General features: G+C 40.2%; 1 protein-coding gene across 5 annotated transcripts; it reads left to right on the top strand.

Annotated features, from left to right (window-relative positions):
- The first annotated feature begins 1,588 nt into the window (after nucleotides 1-1,588).
- Nucleotides 1,589-17,474, top strand: CCDC126 (coiled-coil domain containing 126). 5 transcript variants are annotated; one of them, XM_082323515.1, is made up of 5 exons: nucleotides 1,611-1,682; nucleotides 7,502-7,595; nucleotides 12,460-12,593; nucleotides 13,229-13,632; nucleotides 16,131-17,474. In XM_082323515.1, exons 4-5 carry the CDS (start codon nucleotides 13,395-13,397, stop codon nucleotides 16,310-16,312), a joined length of 420 nt encoding a protein of 139 aa, XP_082179641.1. In that variant the 5' UTR covers nucleotides 1,611-1,682; nucleotides 7,502-7,595; nucleotides 12,460-12,593; nucleotides 13,229-13,394; the 3' UTR covers nucleotides 16,313-17,474. The 5 variants fall into 5 exon arrangements, with proteins under 5 accessions (XP_082179638.1, XP_082179639.1, XP_082179641.1 ...); XM_082323514.1 differs by lacking the exon at nucleotides 7,502-7,595 and adding an exon at nucleotides 2,227-2,323 and having other exon boundaries at nucleotides 1,625-1,682; XM_082323512.1 differs by lacking the exon at nucleotides 7,502-7,595 and having other exon boundaries at nucleotides 1,589-1,682.
- Nucleotides 17,475-17,835: the final 361 nt, after the last annotated feature.

Genomic DNA, 17,835 nt, shown 5'->3' with positions numbered 1-17,835 from the left:
ACAGTAATAAATGGCAGTAAATAGCTGCAGTACGTTTGTTATGTGAAGGCCATTTCAGACCATCTGTTTTTGATCTTTTCAAGAGGATATCTTCACAAGAAAATACCCACAGAAACTGATGAGGTGATTCTGCTTTAGAAATACTCTTTGCAACAATTTTATTGGTGCTGCACAATATACAGGCAATCTGTTCACTCAAAAGCTTACTTATAAAATATTTCAGGTTTTATTTTTTTTGCCTGTCCTCATTCAACATTGTATAATTTAGCAAAAGACTTTTGTCCATAGGATGGATTGCATAATCAAATAAATATATCAACGCAACTTCTTCTGAATTCTCTGTGGGAATACAGCCTTCTATTCAGTTCAACAATTGCCTAAATTTCTCAAATTAAAATTAACTCTCAAGTGAACACCAATATTTTCCAGACCAACAAGAAGAAAACCAACCAACTTTTCCAACATATGTTTCACAAGACTCTGGAATAAGGGACTGTGAACTAGTTGACATTAGAGAAGTTTTATATGCAATTGATTCACCAGTTGACACGATACCACCTGCCAACAGTTTTGTCTATCCACTTAGGTCTAGGCCACTAACCCCTATGTATCAATATCCCTTTTTCTATTAGATCAACAGATTTAAATGCTGAATTTTCCTGTGCAGGAAAAAAAAGGCTGAAAGCCAGAGAGGAGCCAGGTAGCCTCTGACACACGCTGGAAGGGAGGGAAAGCTGCAGTGCAGCAGCGCCGGTGTGGGGGTACGGATGGGAAGGTGGGATCAGCAAGCTGCCCGGACGACGCTTGCTGTAACTGTGTTTATTTTACAGAGGATGCAATGTGGCAAACGGAACCTTCCCTTACGCTCACCTGCAACATCTCACCTGTGACCGGTACCTCAGCTTGTTTAGGTAGGAACCATCCCAAAGGGACCGAGCTGGGGGGGAACAACAGACCTACAGCAACACTAGCAACACCGCAGCTGTTGAACGTGACCTTATGTTCACCTTCAGTTTACCGACACCAGCTTGCTTTAAACACCAGCTTGCAGGAAGAGCCTGAGGTAACTCGCTGGCACAGTCCTGTACCCTGAAGCACCGTCCCGGCCACGGCCAGCCCAGCCTGCGCAGCCGCGGGTTACACGAAGGAGAGGGCGGGCGAGGGCAAGCGGTCCCTGCGCCAGGCCCGAGGGACAGCACCCCCTTCCGAGGCCACTGCCAAAATCCACTTACGCCGTTAGAGGGCAGAAACGATACCTGGCCCGGTTTGTACTTCTGGAGTAATCTTTACTTAGGGACGCCAACGGGGATGGACAGCCAGGGCCACGCAGCTTTCCAGCTTCCCCGGGGGTTCCCGTCTGGAGCCGGGCGGTCTTTTCAGGAAGGGCTACGAGGCCCGCAGCTGTGCGCTGCCCCGCCGCCGGCCGGGCGCCCCTCGCCTTCCCGCCTCCACCGCCCGCAACGGGCGCGGGGGCGGGCGCGCGGGCGGGCGCGCGGGCGGGCGCGCGGGCGCCCCGGGCAGCGCGCGGGGGGGCGGGGCTGCGGCGGCCCTCTTGGCCCGGCCGGGGGGGCGGGGTCTGAGGCGGTGCGTCGCGGTGCGTGGCGTCGCGGTGCGTGGCGTCGCGAGGCGGGCGGAAGCGGAGCGAGTGGCGCCTGTCAGACGGGTGCGGGCCGGGAGCGGAGGTAGCGCGGCGCTGCCGGGGGCCGCGGCGAGGGCGGCTGACGGGAGCGGGGTGTGGAAGAGCCGTGCCTCTGGGCTGGGGAAGGGCCGAGGAGCGGCCTCCAGCTGAGTGGGGGTGGCGGAGGCCCGGCAGTCCGTGTGGGGAGACGGGGCGGCCCCGCCGGGCGGCGGCGGCGGCGGCGGCGGGGGGGGGGAAGCGCCAGGCGCGGCCAGGGACGGCGGGGGGAGCCGGGCAGTGTGCGAGGCGGCTGCCAGCAAACCCACGTTTTCACCTCGCCGGAGCGTCCCGCTTTGTTCTCCCCCCCTCAGGCTTACCCCCTGCTTCGGGACAGGTCTGTCTTCCTTGGGCCGTGCTCCTGCCCCTCTCCCCCGGCCTTTGTGCAGCTGTCAGCTTTCCCTCCTCCCTCCTTCCCCCGGTTTGTCCTTCCGCAGCGGGCCGGTGCTGCCTGCAGGCCGGCCTCCTTCCTGCCCTGCAGCTCTGGTACCGGTAGCAGCGCGGGTCGTGTTGGCGGTTCGTGGCGGCGTTACTGCAGGCCCCTCTTACAGGTGCTTGGGTACGGTGTGTTCTGCTGCCCGCCGTGGCTAAATGTTCCCTCCGGCTGGATAACGGTGCTCCGGGGCTGTGATGCAATGTCCTTGGAGGGTGAGGAAGCAGTGAAGGAAACGAGAGATTTCTGGTTTCCTTCCTCATTTGCAGTGGCCTTCCCGTCATAAACTATGACTGCAGTGACTCTGCAAGATTGATGTCTTTCTTGCACTGTAACGACCTAAGTTTCAGAGAGGCAAAGCGTGCTTACAGTGATGTGATGGAGCTTAGGAGGAAGAAAAAAAAATGCTTGTTTAATCCATATTCAAGCAAAGGCAGGATCCTTAATAATGTTAGGTTAAGTGATCTTCTGGCACTATCGAGTTTGCATTAACAAAATAACAGGCAAAGCATTTGTTTTAATTTTAGGAGGTTATAAAATATGAAACTTCCTGACAGCAAGAGTTGTGGAATAATGCTCCCTTCTTACAATATAATAAAATTGCTTTTGTATGTAACATCTGATGATATTTTGACATTTTAAAATCTTCTATTAAATTTATTTCTGTAAATATTTATAACATACTGTTATCTCTACCTTATTTCTGTAGCTCCCTTAATCATTCATTATTAATAAACTGTCTTTTCAGTTTCCTAAGCTGACATGGTAGCATCCTGTAAATTCTCTTTTATGTATCTTGTCATCTAAAAGATACTGACAGCTAGAATGGAGTGTAATTTTTGTGTTTGTGGGCCACAAGGCAAAGCAGAGGGAGTTTTTGTTCTGTCCTACGACATGATGTGGAGTTTCTTTAGTGCAGTTTAGAGCAGGTTAACAACTATGCAGGTTTTTTTGTTGTTTGGATTTTTTTTTGTTGTTTTGCCCCCTCAGTGGGTGAATTGGGAGGGGGAGGCAGTTTTTCACTGTGAAAAGTGAGCTTTGTAGGAATTGTGACTTTTTTTAACAGAACCTTCAGAATATGAACATGCTGAACATAATAGTTAAGCATGCATGTGATTTTGTTCTAATGTAATGTGTTTATTTTGGAGCAAGTGTCATGAATTGCTGTTTCACTCTCATGAGAATATCAAAGAAAGGAGAAAATATGAAGATGATAATATCTTGTAAGTAGCATCTTGTTCTAGTGTCAGAAGAGGAACGATTGCAGTTCTAGATCGATGTGGAAATTTATTGCTATCTTTGTTCCCGTTTTGACTGCTGGAGATACCCATGTGTATAAAGTCTAAATTATTCTGGCCTCTTTTTGTTATTTTATGTGTTACAATATATAATTGTTTAATAATTCATTTCAGGTACTCGAGAACTCCAGAGGATTAAGCAATTATGCTGGAATTCCTTTGGTCTAGTAAACAGGTCTTTTTCCTAAAGCTTTTACAGTTGGAAATAAATCTACTTTTTTTTTTAAAGGTTTTTTAGTCTCTGCTTTTAGAGACTCCTTTTGGCTTTTAGCTTCTTGAAGGAGGCATTGGTATTAGCTGATCACATATTCTGATTTAGTTTGGGGACTGGATGTCATTTAACTGCTAAAAGTAAAATATTTCCCCTGAAGTTCATTATCACTTGTACCTTTACCAAGAATAGTTAAGGGCACTAGTTCTTGCATCTTGCCGAAACTGTAAGTAGGATAAATGCGTGCTGTCAGCTTAAATTGTCAGCCGTGTAGTCAACATATCTGAAGACTACTAAGTGTCAAAAATAGCCATTAAATTGTTTCCAGTAGCTGTCAAAAATCTGTGGAGCTCAGTCATTCAAATGAATGTGTTTTGTGCTGGTACAAGTTTACTGCTAAAATGTACTTTATATGGTATTTGTTATTTGACAAGCTCTTTCACCTGTGATTGAAAACTTGTACCATTAGGTGGGCCGGGTTTCCTCAACTGAGCATTATTAATAGTCTCCTAAATTTTCTTTTATGATTGTCAATTTTACAAAAAATTATTGATATTACCATTTGCCTATGTAATTTAAAAGATTAATTTTGGATTGCTCAGAACTAAATGGGTACTTTGGCTCTGTAAAACAGGGCCTAGACAAGAGGACTTAAAACTTATTCCACTGAAATTGGTCTATTCAGTAATAACGAAGAAATAAGAGGCTACCATGATATAAATAATCCAGTTAAATTCCTGTGTACCTTCTACTTCATTTTACCAATAAAATATTTTTCAGTGCACACCAGTGTGGTGCTATGGTTAACTACTGTCTGTCATAACCCTTGCTATGCTAAGATAAACCTACAAGTCAATCTAGAAATAATAAAAGATGTAGAAGATAAGAACTTATTTGTCTTTAACATTGCCTCCAGTGTTATTTTTCTAAAATCTTCGACTGGGTCAGCCTCCTGGGAGGGAGTGTGAATCTGAAGCCTGGTCTGTATTGTAGTTTTACCACTGAAGCATACTTTCGGTGGACACCTTGCATGCATCCATACTCAGTTTGAGTTCTGCAGGTTTCTTGAAATAAAACCAGGCAAGTTAAATTCTTCCTCTCTCCCCAGTGGTACAAGGCCTTTTTTGTTACTCTTCTACGGGAACAGTGTTTGTGTGGATGCTGCACTGTGTGTACATGTACGACCATGGCAGTCTCTCCACCGTTGCAGCCATCACTTTGCTAGTTGACTCCCCCCTTCCCTCCCCTTTTAGTTCTCTTTAATGACACACCACCACCACCACCACCACCCCGCTTCCTTTTAGTTCTCTTTAAAATGTTCAGTGAAAAGCCCTCTCTTCTCGGTAGCCTACATTTGTGATCTTGCAGGTATAGCTCTCTTAAAACTAGCTAAAATTAGCTAAATGTTATCATCTCAGAAGGAAGTTTTGGAGTCACAGGGGCTTTGGAAAGAGTGGTGCAAACACAGCTGTGAAATTTCACAAGGGAGTAGAGGTACTACTTGGGACTTTGCAAGGGAGTACTTGACATAGCCTAGTGTTCAACTGCAATGAAAAAGCTGTGGCAATCTTATTGGGAAATGAGAAGCTAAGAAGGTACCTCATGCTCTGTCATAACTGTGGTTCTTATGAGCAAAGGTCCCCCTGTGACCTGAATGGCAGCAATAAAGCATAAATAAAAGTGTCTCAGATGGAATGAAGCAGAGATTTTTTTTTTCCTTTTTTTTAAGAGGCTGATACAGAGATGTAGAAACATTTTGAGGCCCAGATGGACCCAGTGGGAGGAGGGGAACTTCAGGAAGTGTAAAATACTGTCCCCATTGATATCTGCTTTCTTAATTTTCTTCACAACCCTTGCCAAGTCATTTCCCCTCTCAAAATCTTGAATCTTGGCTGACTGCCCACAGGCAAGAAACAAAGAATTTCTGTTTTTAAATAGTTGGTTTATTTTAAAAGCATTCACTGACAGTAGTAGGCAAAATAAAGGGATGGCGCATGATGAAAAAAAGGCAGGATACTTTAAGGTACCAAAAAGTACTTAAGCAGACTCCTCAGACAATGCAAAATAAAAACCATTGTTGGCAGAAAGTGTAAAATAAAAACAATGCAAATAGGACTACATGCGTTCAAAATAGAAACAAGTCACCAGTATTTCTAAAATATTGAAATACAAAAGGTAATCCAGCGTTTGGGCACTCAGATGATTTTATACCAGAGCCACTGTGAACCTGATGTGTGGGTTCTCAAGTCTAAAGTGATATGTTTTTGCTTTCGACTCAAAGTCTAGCTACAAAACAAATTGGTTGTGTGCTGTTCTTAGAAGTCTGTAGGAGGTAAAACTGTTCCTGGTTTAAGATATGTTTGAGGTAGTCCCAGCAGCTTGTCAGCAGTGACAGTATCTGTCTGCTTGGTGAGCTGTGACTTTTGGTGGCCCAGATATCCTTTGGCTGCATTGAGAGGCAGGGACTGGCGGGAGCACACAAGATCTTCTTTCTTTGTTGCAGCACTGTAGAAGAATAGGTATTCTTACCCATTTTTGCTATTCCCTTAAACCTTATATCTTTCTATGATTTCACTTGGACTATCCATTAAAGGCATTCCCTGAAAGACGGGTAGCAATAAGGCAAAGGGGTAACTTTTTTATTTTTAGTGTTCCTTGATAATTGCAAGTCTAGGGCATGCAGAGGCAGGGAATGAAGGAACATATGCTGTGGGAGAAGGTATAAAGATAGATGTCCTGGAAAAGACACCAAGCACTAGGCAGACTCCTTTGGCAGTGCATTCCAAAAGTGGTACAGAACTGCTAAAACCTGCAGTCCAGCAGCTGTCATACTGATAGGCCAGCTTTTTTTTTTTTTTTCCTAGAAATATGCCTTTTTACCTATTCTTAAGATGGCAGTGTGTTGTATCGTGCTCTTCTTTTCACTTGAGCCTAGCAGGTATTAACATAAATTCTCTCTTCTATCGACTGATCTATGATGCAGTCTTGAAAGACCCTCAGGTCACATCAGCACACAGATACAGCATTTTGATGGGCTCTGTTGTGTCAGGCATTGCTGAAGTTTTGTCAGTAGGGTATCCTTCTCTTTTCCCTCTCTGCTGGTGACATTTTTCTGTTGACCAAATTTTACAGCAACAATAATAGGAATACTTAAAATGCTGAGAGTTGGTCTCGTCAAAAGACAGCTCAAACATGGTTTCAGTTGTCTGGGGACACACATTGCTGTTCATTGTTTGCTTCCGAGTAGAATATTCTGCTCTTCTGTGGCGCTATGCAGCTGTCTGAGTGAACCTGATTAATGAACCTGGGAACCAAAGGGCAGTGTTGGTCTGCAAAAGTCACCAGTATGGATGTGCCAGTACAGGAAAATGGTTTTATTGGCATCTTTTCAAGAACTCATGTGCTGTTAAAAATATGAGGAATGTGATTCTTCCTTGGGCACCAGTTTTAAATATGAATGATGTGGGTAAGATGATTTGTTAAAGGGAGTTTGTGTTTTGTGTAGGGACGGAGAACTGAAGTTTCTGTGTATTTCCAGGAATCATGGTGCTGTGTAACAGGATAGACTTAACTTCTTTGGCACCTATCTGTCAGCTGCACCTCATGCAGATTCTTCTCCTACTGCCAAACCAATAGCCATCTAAGACTGCAAATTACCAGAATGCAAGCATCATTTTTGGTGTTCCAAAAAGTCTCAGCATGTAGCTCTTGGGCTTCTAGGTGCTTATTTTGTTGCCCCTGTCTTCAAAGATTAATTGGTCAGTGAATATGTTCTATGCTTTTTTTGTATGTCGGTCATTCTTTAGACTTCCCATTTTCATTGCTGCACAGCGACTGTGCCGATAGGTTTCCAGATAACATAGAACTAGCCTATCTACTTTCAGAATGGTCAGCGTGATGTCTGTCAGCTGAGTGACTGTGATGCTCAAAGATTTCTGTTGGAAAATCAGAAAAGAAAAGATTTTGGAGGACACAGAGGTAAATGGGCTGGGGGGAGCACACTCTAAATAGATGCCAAAAAGAAAACTAATAGGGTAGAGCTGACAGACCTGTGGAAATATTTCCTGGTATTCTGTAATGCCCTGTGATTTTTGTCTTCCTGAAACGTTTGTTGGCTATTGCAGTGAGGTGTCATTACGCCTGTTTACAGCACAGCTTATTGTTTACTAATACAGTACCATCACTGTACTGAGAGATGTTTGCTGCCATTAATTTAATAGAAATTTCTCATATAGACATAATTTTAGTATGTTAATTTTAAATCCTTAATAATTTCATAAACTTGTTACACTCCCACTGAAATGGTAATAAATTCTCATTTTGTACTGTACAATTATTGTATAGTAATTATTAATGCCAACTTTTATTTGTACTGTCTTAATTTGTCTGCTGTCTGTTCTGTTACAAGATTTTTTTTTTTCCCCCTTCCTGTCTGTAGTTGGATGCAGTCTCCTATGACTATATCTGGCATTTTTTTTAATCTCTGTCTTGATAAATCACTTCTTATGTTTATACAGTTGATCATAATAATTGGTCCCAAAGCCAGACTTGCTTTTGAATTCACTGTGTCACATTGTTGTTGATCGTAATTTGGCAGTGAGGAACAGATAAGTATTATGGTAGTAAGTAATAGATTGAGTGAAATTCCCATTTATCAAGGCTACTTTCTTAATATATTTAGTTCATTAGAGACCTGTATAGGTCTCTAGGGTATCACTGAGAAACTACTGCCTCAGTATTTGGCATTCTGTCTTTCAAAATATATAACCAAAGAGGTGACTTTATTGGACTGTATGTTAACAAGACTATTTTCAGTGCGTTTTTCTTGGGTTTATCCTTAAAGTCTTCTTGATCCTTGAATGGAATGGGATTCTCAGGCTTCATTTTTCTCTATTATTCATCTCTTGTTGACTCTGTTTTGTTAGGTTTTTTGCTAAAGCTGCTTACTAATAACTACCAAAAACACCTGATGGGCCTGCTGCTTTCTTTTTTTCTTATAATCATCTTCATCTGTCCTGTACATTTTTCAGAACTGGAAAGTACACACCATGTCTGTAGCACAGTTTTAAATTTGCCCTGCTGATGCCAATAATCACTTCTAGTGGTTCAGGAAGGCTGGGATCTCTTGGACAGACTAGAAAAATAATGACGAATATATGTACTGGTCTTTCATGAGCCGACGGAGTAGCAGAACTGACAGTGCTGTAAGATGCATTGTAACCTTTTAAGGATTTGGGTATGCCTTGTTTTCATGATACCCTGAGATTGTTTCAGCGTATGTATGAAGCATTCCTTTGCCTTACAGACTGTTGCATTTTTTTGTGTTGTACATGAATATAATCTCTGGGTTTTGCTGGGAATAAGTAAAGCAGAATCTGAGGAAGACTTTGCAACAAAACTCAAGTATAATGTTTTGTAAGTATGGGCTGGTTTCCATGGAGAAGGGTCAGTATTCAAAATGAAGTCCGATGCTACTGTTTACTTAAGTAGCATCAGAGATACTAGGACTTCGCTTTATTATGGAACATATAATGGATTTTCCGTTGCCTTTTCTTTGGCCCTTGTTCCTTTTGTTTCATGCGCTCAATGATTTATATATGACTGATGTTGGAACACAGCTCAGAGGAGAAAGAGATGATTTTATTTTGGAGAGGATGAGTGCCTTAGTTCATTGCTTTAATTGCCAGATGTATGTCAGTGTTTGTTATGGTACCGCTGGACAATGTTAAATCCACATTGTCAAGCTTTGGCAATACATTTCTTAGACAACCAGCAGTGGCAACAGTGAAGAAAACCGAACTCTTTGTCTGTGAAAGGCAAACCTAGTCTCAGATCCTCTGTTCAAGAATTGCTTGTAGTTACAAGTTCTAATGTTGCCGCTGGCTTGGGCTGGTCATTTTCAGAGTAATTTGGACAAGCACGTTGATTTTAAAGAACTTTGAAAAACTGCCACTTGCATCAGTCACTTCAGGCTGCCTATTGAAAGGATTATCTGGAAGATACTCTCTTCTTCATGGATTCTTCGATTGCCATTTTGCCTTCACAGTCTGGTCAGGGGTTTTGTTTGATTTGGGTTTGTTTGGGTTATTGTTTGTTTGGTTTGGTTTTTGTTTTTTCCTTTCCCCTCCTCAGATTTTCCAATTTTGTCCTGGCTATACTCCTTCATCTTCATGGTCGTCTTCCTTTTGCCTCAGTCTCTATGATTAGGGATGGTAGGAATTCCAACAAGGCATAGCTCTGATGTGCCCTTTTTTTCTGTTGCTCTCTGCAGTGCTTTGACCTCCTTTGCCATGAAAGCCCTTCAGCTGCGGCTGGGAGAGTGGTAAGCCTGGGTTCCTACCCAGGCTAGGTCAGCGTGAAGAAGGAAGCCTCAGCTTCCTTTTTCCCCTGCTCAGGGAGCGTTGGGTAAGGAGGAGTTGAGAGAACTATAATGTTCATGTAGAGAAGTGCTGACACTTAAGGGCAACAAAAGCTAAAAGAAAATTCCAATCCATCCATCTTACTTATTGTGCTATTTTCTTTCTAGTAAGTACACCTGTTGCTCTGATACCCTTTTTTCCTACTTGCAAATCATGTGGGTATAAGCTTGCCTTTTTTTCTTTTTGGTTACTTTTGTGGTTTTATGTGATCTTGGAAGGGTCTTGCAGGGGGTGTGTTATGCATCACTAGACATGCATGCTTCGGGAAGAAAGAAGAGACCAAATCTCCAGAACTTTGAAATTACACTGGAATTCATTAAGGGGGAATGGCCTCTAAAAATGCATAGGAAAAGTGACAAGTACAGATCGTTCCCTTCATTTTGGTACATCTTACTCCCAGTTCTTTTGCCCAGTGTCAGTATTGGGGTAATACGCCATTTGCCCAGCAGGTGAAGTCCTTGATTTCCGTTAGTTTCAGCAGTCAGCGTGTGCACTCTGTATCAAATATACATGGCAAAGACCCAGTCTGCAATTCCTACTGCTCCTTGGCGGGAGTTTATTCAATCTGTTCCTCTTGGCTAGGACTCTTATCCTGGCTTGTGGTCTTATTTACAGCGTGATGGCAGAGTTATTTCCACTCCAAAGCTCTGTAGTGACATTGTCTAAATGCTTCAGGATGAGGTATGGCTGGAGATCTGTGGAGAGCTGAACTTAATTCTGCAAGAGCTATCTGTTATTTTCATATTTATTTTTTTTTTAGTAGTATAAAATGTAGACTCTTGGGAATGGGGGTTGAAACTTGTGGTCTCTCCTTGAGAGATACTGTTTGGTCTTCTGAGCCGTCATGTGAATACCCTACTCGCTGGACCTCATATGTAAATGTTTTCCATCATATTTGATACTATTCAGGGATTATGTAGATGCATAATGATGTAGGTGCAGTTTATGCTTTAAAGTCTGAGTGCAGAGCCATGGATTTGGCAAAGAGCTAGGGAAAAGAAGTTTTGGTTAGCTCGTGTTTAGGGAGGATCTGTTGCAGGAAATCTTTAACCACACAGTTCCAAATATTTGTGCTGATACTGTAGAATATAAGTTTTTATTGTCTTCTCTCTTACTTTATGTACATAAGACAAGTTTGTGTCTTAAAAAGTGTTTTTGGGGGGATAAGCGCATTCTTTGAACAAAGTACATCCCACTGAATTTACAGTGGGATTTCAAATGATTGCATGTTGGCTATCTGCCCATGTGCATGGTCATATCCCACAGCTAAGGTGCAGTAAACTGTTCCTCATTCAGTGACTTGTGATTGCCACTTACATTAGTACACCCAACAGTAAAAGTCAGATTTTATGTACTGGCAGCTACTATAGGGCGTTTTACACATGATATCTTGTTACTTTACAGCAACTTTGGTGTCCAAGTCCTAATATTGCCCCCTTGGGTTGATCATTTTCAGAGCAATTTAGATAGGCATGTTGATTTTAGAGCACTTCTTGAAAATTTGCCACTTAAATCAGTCATGTTGGCCTGCCTATTGAGAGGATTATCCCAAGAGTGAAGGGCAAGCGACAAGCGTAACTCAGAACCCTGCTGGCAGTGACACTTGCGTTTGCAGCAGACCGTGGCGTGTCGGCGCGAGGCCAGTTGCACTGGTCAGCAGAGGCGATGAAAAATACTGTGGAGGCGGAGTTAAGTTTAGACAAGTGCTTAGCAGGATAAGAAATTCAGTCTCAATATTCTAATAAAAACAGAGACCTCAGTACCACTATAGAAAGTCTGGTGGGGAGCTCTATTAAATGTGTAACTTCAGCCTGAAAAGTGCTCGTGTCAGGTAATATGTGGGGAAGAACAGGGAATAACAGGGAAAACATAACTATTATGTAAAATGAGTAGCTTTATCCAGACTATGTTAAATCATAGAAACTCCCTCTCAAAAAAGTATTGATTATGTGGAGAAGTTTCAGAGGTGGCTGAAAAATGAGAAATACGAGGTATACACATGTAAAGAGACTGAAAAGATTGGATTCGTTTGAGGGGGAGAAATAAAGATGAGAATGATACATATGTAAATATATGTGTATATACATATATGATGAATCTGGAACATCTGCTCGTACTGTCTTGTAACATAAGAGTAGGGACACATTTCAGTGAGATTCTTACCAAGCTTTTTTTTTTTTTTTAAAGTATGTTGAAATCAGTTATTGGGCATTCAAATGTATGAATTTATAATAAAATGGAAATTGATTCTATGTTTTTCCCTAAGAATTGCTTCAAGTTAGGTTTAAAAATGTATTTCTGTTGTAAAAGCATGTGGCTTGAAGCCCTCTACTTCAGCCACTCCACGTGAAAATGAAGGTTTTCTTAGTCCTGCACTTTGTTTCGTTATCTTCTCCCCCCGCCCCCCCCTCCCCCCAACACAGAGCTCCCTGAAGATGTCTGGCTCATATTGCTTCAAACTGCCTGGACGTTTGCTGTTTAACTGCTGAAGCTTTCCTACCATTTGATTTTTCTCCTGAAGCCTTAATCTATTGAGGGATCAGAATTGGCTGCCATGGTAAGACTTTTTTTTTAAAGTGGTAGTAAACTGCTAAAAGTGGGTGCAATATGCCAGTTCATTTTGGTTTTATTTCTTTATTTATTAGCAAGACACCAAAACAAAAATCCTAATGCTGTACAAAACCAGAAGAGGATGATGCCCAATTTCAAACTAACTAACCAACCAAGAAACTTTGTTCTGCATTTTATCTGTTTATACTTTCCCTGGCTTCTAAGTGAGGAATAAGAATCAAGTGAATAATTTCACAAGATCTTTTTCTTGTGTGTAGATATACGTGTATAACTCATCAAAATGTTGTGTGTAAGTGTTTTACAAATCTCTTCTAGATACTGCGTTTTGTTTTAAATGCATTTGGATTTGATGTCAGTTCAAATTATGGTATTTAAAATACTTAAGGTGATTTGTAGAAGCATAGAAGTTTTGATTTTTGGAGAATAAAAATTGGTAGAAATAAGAAGAGGAAACCTTGCAAACAACAGGTGAGATAGAAAGATGCCTGTACCTCTAAGCAGATACAAATCCAAAACTTTGCTAGATTATGCAATAATACTACATTTGGAAACTGATATTTGCCCTTGATCTCAACAACTGTAGCAGTTTTTAATAACCATGTGATATTTTGCAAATTTCAGGAATCAAGACCAACTAAAACATGAGAAGATGTATTCAAGATGATCCAGCCAGAAGATTTTTCATTTCATAGAAATCTTATTTTTGTTTAATATGTAATATAATTTGACAAAGCCAAGTTCAATTATTTATCTTGAAATTAAGACACATCTGTGGCCTTCATCAGAAATGTTTTTAACATTTTCAAGAAAAAATATGTCCCAGAAACTGAGTATGTTTTTACTGGTTTTCGGAATCATTTGGGGTTTGATGTTGCTACGCTACACTTTTCAGTATCCAAGACGCCAAAGCAGTGCTGAGTTGCGTGGACAGATATTAGATCTAAGTAAAAGATATGTCAAAGCACTGGCAGAAGAAAATAAAAATTTAATGAATGGTGGCGGTGGAGCCTCTATGGCAGGATATGGTAAGAGAAAAAAAACATACTAGTTATTCAAATATATTTTTTTCCTGAAAACTGTAAAGTTAGACTTTTTTTTCTTTTTTAAAGTAATATATACTGCTCTTTAAGAGAAAAAACTCCTGTATTAACTGATTTTATTTTAGTTTATTCAGTGAAGTTGAAGATTAAGATGGGTAAAATCAAGCTTGAGACATGAGATTTTTGTTTTTCAGGATTTTTTTAGATATCTCCAGGTATATGACTACTGTTACTTACAGGATTAACAGTAACATTGTGCTTTTTCTGAATCTTAAGCTACTGAGGAATAAGCACATGCTTGATACGGGGATGAAGTTTTAGATTAAGTCACTTCAACATTTCAGATTCTTCTTGTGTCTCATTGCTAACTTTCTGCTTTTATTTCTTTAATTTTCTTCTCTTTAGGTAGTAAAAAAGTGGCGGAAAGCAGCCTACTAGTTGAGTTTACAGTCTTGAGACCGCAAGGCAATTATGAATTTAGCAGAATCTCCCCTTGGTTTAGAAGTAGCCATTAGAGATAAGGTCCTTGCTGTATCGTATCTCTCTCTCTGATTGACCTGTTAACTTGATTAGTACGTTTCCAGTATTCACTGGTAATATATTACTAAAGTCTGTGCCTGTCTTCTGAAATGCAGAAAAGATAGTTTTGAGACTATAGTTTTGAGATCTTTTTAGCAAAGCTATAAAAATGTCTTAATAATTTTAACTCTTTGGTCCCTCGTAGCTTCTCTTAAGGGAAGGCTGCAATGAGCTCTAGTTAATCCCTTAGGGATTAGGTTTGAAGAAACTACTTGTGTTCTGTCAGAAGGGGAAAAATATATCTGTGAAAATAAGCGTAGTACAAGGCTTAAAAAAATATTGAAAAAAAAAATATATATGAGAAGATTTGTATTCATGTACTTTGATCCCTGTCTTAAGGAGTCCTTAAAAGGGTGGGTTCTACCAGCTGTAGGATGCCCTTCATAGGCACTCTGGTAAGAGTACAAACAGCAGAAATGTGTCTGAACACTTTTCACTGCTGCTTGGGAACAAGGAGGCAAGTCTGTGATGACAAGATGAGGAGGAAGCAACCCAAGAGGAGGAGGACAGTATCAAAATGTCTTAGCCTTTAATTCTTTCATTCCTTAAGTTAACATTTTTGCTACAGTAAGAGACTACTTTTTCTTTTCTTTCCCCTTTTCTCTTCCCCGCTTTGTCTTCAGGGATTCCCTGCCTTTACTGTGTAATTACTTTTCTGTGTAATTTGTTTTAAAAAACCCTTGTGTACTGCAGCTTTCTACTGCTGTATAAGTCTTACAGTGTATTTCCAAATGAGATTTGCCTTCTGAGATTTGTCTGAAGTTTAATAAAATTAAGTCAACTCTTGATCTACATGCTGATCATCAGACTTACCACTTGAGTAGACAATTCCTTCCCTCAGACCGTTTAGCACAGAATGATACTACAGAGTGCATGACTGTGTCATTGACAGCAGACCCTCCTCTGGCTCGAATTGCAAAGCAATCTTTTAATCCCCCCCCCCCCCCCAAAGATGACATTACTAAATAAGAAATAGTTAATTTTAGAGGGAGGGACTGACCTGAGATTTATTTATTTATTTATTTACTACTAGTGTGTTAATTTTATCTGGGTTATTCCTCTTTTTTCACTTTCATACCTGTGTTTTTCCTCCCCAATTTTTCTGGTTAGTTAAGAACTGGGGGGGGGGAGGAAGAGAGAGAGTCTGTGTGTGTCTGTATCTGTGTGTGTTGGGGGGGGATCTTAACACCTTGTACATCCTGGTAAGTTTGTTCATTTTTTCCAAATCTGAGAGAAGATAGTGATATGAACATTGACAAGAGCATAATTAGCTTTTGTTGAAAGGTCTGTTACCGGTTTTGTGTTCTAGACCATGGGATTTTTTTTTTACTGTCCTTTCTCTTGTTTTTCAATCAATATAGGCCTAAATATACGGATTTTTTTTTCCTGCTTTATAGCTTATGTAAGAGGTGACAAGATACTTTCTCATAGCAGTTTTTCTGTGGGATAGATCTGTTATTTAGAGGAAAGCTATTAAGGAATAACTTTCTTTTGTTGGAAAGTATTTAAATATATTCTGTTGCTGTGCAAGGCTAAAAGGTGTCATAGCTGGGTACTCTAGTGTTGTTGGGATGAAATTTGAAATATTACCTTTGAATAGTCACTAGTCTAATGTTCCAACTAGTGGTTTTGTTCTTACACTTGAATATTTAATTGTCTTTGTTCACAGTTCACTATTATGGTGGTATTTTCCTTGCCTAAAATAACAAAGAAGTGGTATTAAAGAAAAATCAAGCAGCTATTCTATACTTGTATATTCTATACTTGTATACTAATCTGCACTCTTTCCCAAAAAGTATAGTGGGAAGAATAGCAAGTCTTAAGATGTGAGTATGTTGAAATAGCAGTTCTTTTCCACCCATAGTAAATAATAGGATCTAATTTGTTTTTTCCATTATCTTCAGCTGATCTTAAGAGAACAATTGCTGTTCTTCTGGATGACATCTTACAACGCCTTGTGAAACTGGAAAACAAAGTTGATTATATCGTCGTGAATGGCTCAGCAACAAATACCACTAATGGAACTAGCAATCAGGTGCCAGTAACTTCAAATAAACGTGTAAAACCAGCAAGCAACATTAGATAGCAAACAGGGCCACTTTGTGTTGCTATGTCTATGATATGTAATATTTAAGATAAGCTTTTCATCTCTGGCTAAAGCAAAGCAGTAGCTGATTCTAAAAGAAGCATAAACTATTCTATTATACAATGTGCTGGATCTACGTAGGCCTAACTTACATGCATAGGTTCTCAAAGCATTATTTCATTGCCTTTGAGCAGTACTTCTCAAGTGATCTTTGTCGTCTTTAAAGATATTTTGATATCATGATTTGATGTAGTATGCCGTTGTATAATAACAGTAAATGGAAAGCAATGGGGAACTTACAGGTAGGTTTCTAAATATATTTATTTAAGTATAAATACAACATATCTTTTGGATAGGTGAGCAGTATTGTAGCTTATTCATTTTTTGTGATCTGCGTTAAGCCGAGGTAACTGAGGAAAACGCATTGTTAAACAGATGTTAGAAAATGTGTATACTTACAACGTTTTGTTACTCATTTACTAAAACAATATTAAACTGAGGATAGCATTGGCGGTAATATTTTAAAATTGTGACCCAAAGAATGTCTTTATTTGCACTATCTGTCAGAATAGCTAGAGAGAATTTACTGTATATTTAAGAAAATTAATTATAATAGGAAAACATCCTAGGTAGTAACACTGTCCAGGTATATCTTTACGCTGGAGTTAGGGCAGTTAGATTATCAAAAGCAAATCATAATCTGTGATATCGTAGATGATTATTTCTTACAAAGATATTTAAGTGTATGTGTTTTGTAATTGCAGATAAAATTATTTAAGTGATAGTAAATTAGTTTTGGATATGTGAATACTGTTTATTTTTATTCGTTGCTGTTTCTTTTTAACTTTTTAGTACCTTGCAATTTGTGATGAGTATAGCCCACCATCTCCCTGAATTGCTTTTTTGATCAGAAGGAAAAGCAATGAAGGGAAACAAGGCATCTCTGCATTTAACAGAGATATATGTACTAAGGGTGTCTTATCATGGAATATTTGAGAGCTAAGGTAATGTTTGCCTTATGTCTAAGTTAGCCTTACATCAAAGTGAATTGCAGTGTGGATGCACTGTATTTCAGGATGTTACTGAAGTCATATTAAAGAGAAAGTGCCACTGAGCCTGTTTTTTATAATGTACTGAATGTTTGGGGCGGGTGGGGGGAGGGAGGGAGGGTATATTCAGGGACTTTTGCCAAGAGTATGCTGTGAGTGGGTTTCTGGGGGTGGGTGAGGGTGGTCTAATCCTATATTAAGGAAAAAACCCACCAGTAAAACCGGAGGTGCTGGATGATACACCATCCAAAGTGACGTGTTTTTTCTTTTCTTCTATTTCCCTGCTGATATTCTGGACTATTACAAAGGAAAAATACACTTAGAACCTTAGGTAGTATCCAGATGATTTTTTTTTCCTGTCACATTGTGTGTAAACATGTACTCACTTCAATGCAGAAAGAGAAAAATAAATTTTTAGTTGTACTTGTAAAGGCTCCTGTTCTCTTTTGTTTTAACAGTCTTGTCATTCTTGCT

The sequence above is a fragment of the Platalea leucorodia genome, assembly GCF_965183815.1.
Source record: "Platalea leucorodia genome assembly, chromosome: 1".
NCBI lineage: Eukaryota > Metazoa > Chordata > Aves > Pelecaniformes > Threskiornithidae > Platalea > Platalea leucorodia.
The sequence above is the reverse complement of the archived record's forward strand: the minus strand, read 5'-3'. Positions and strand labels throughout refer to the sequence as shown.

Coding starts and splice junctions, on each gene's coding strand:
- CCDC126 (XM_082323512.1), top strand. CDS start 13,395: ATGTTTTTAACATTTTCAAGAAAAAATATGTCCCAGAAACTGAGTATG. Junction 13,633..16,130: donor AGCCTCTATGGCAGGATATG/GTAAGAGAAAAA, acceptor CATTATCTTCAG/CTGATCTTAAGAGAACAATT.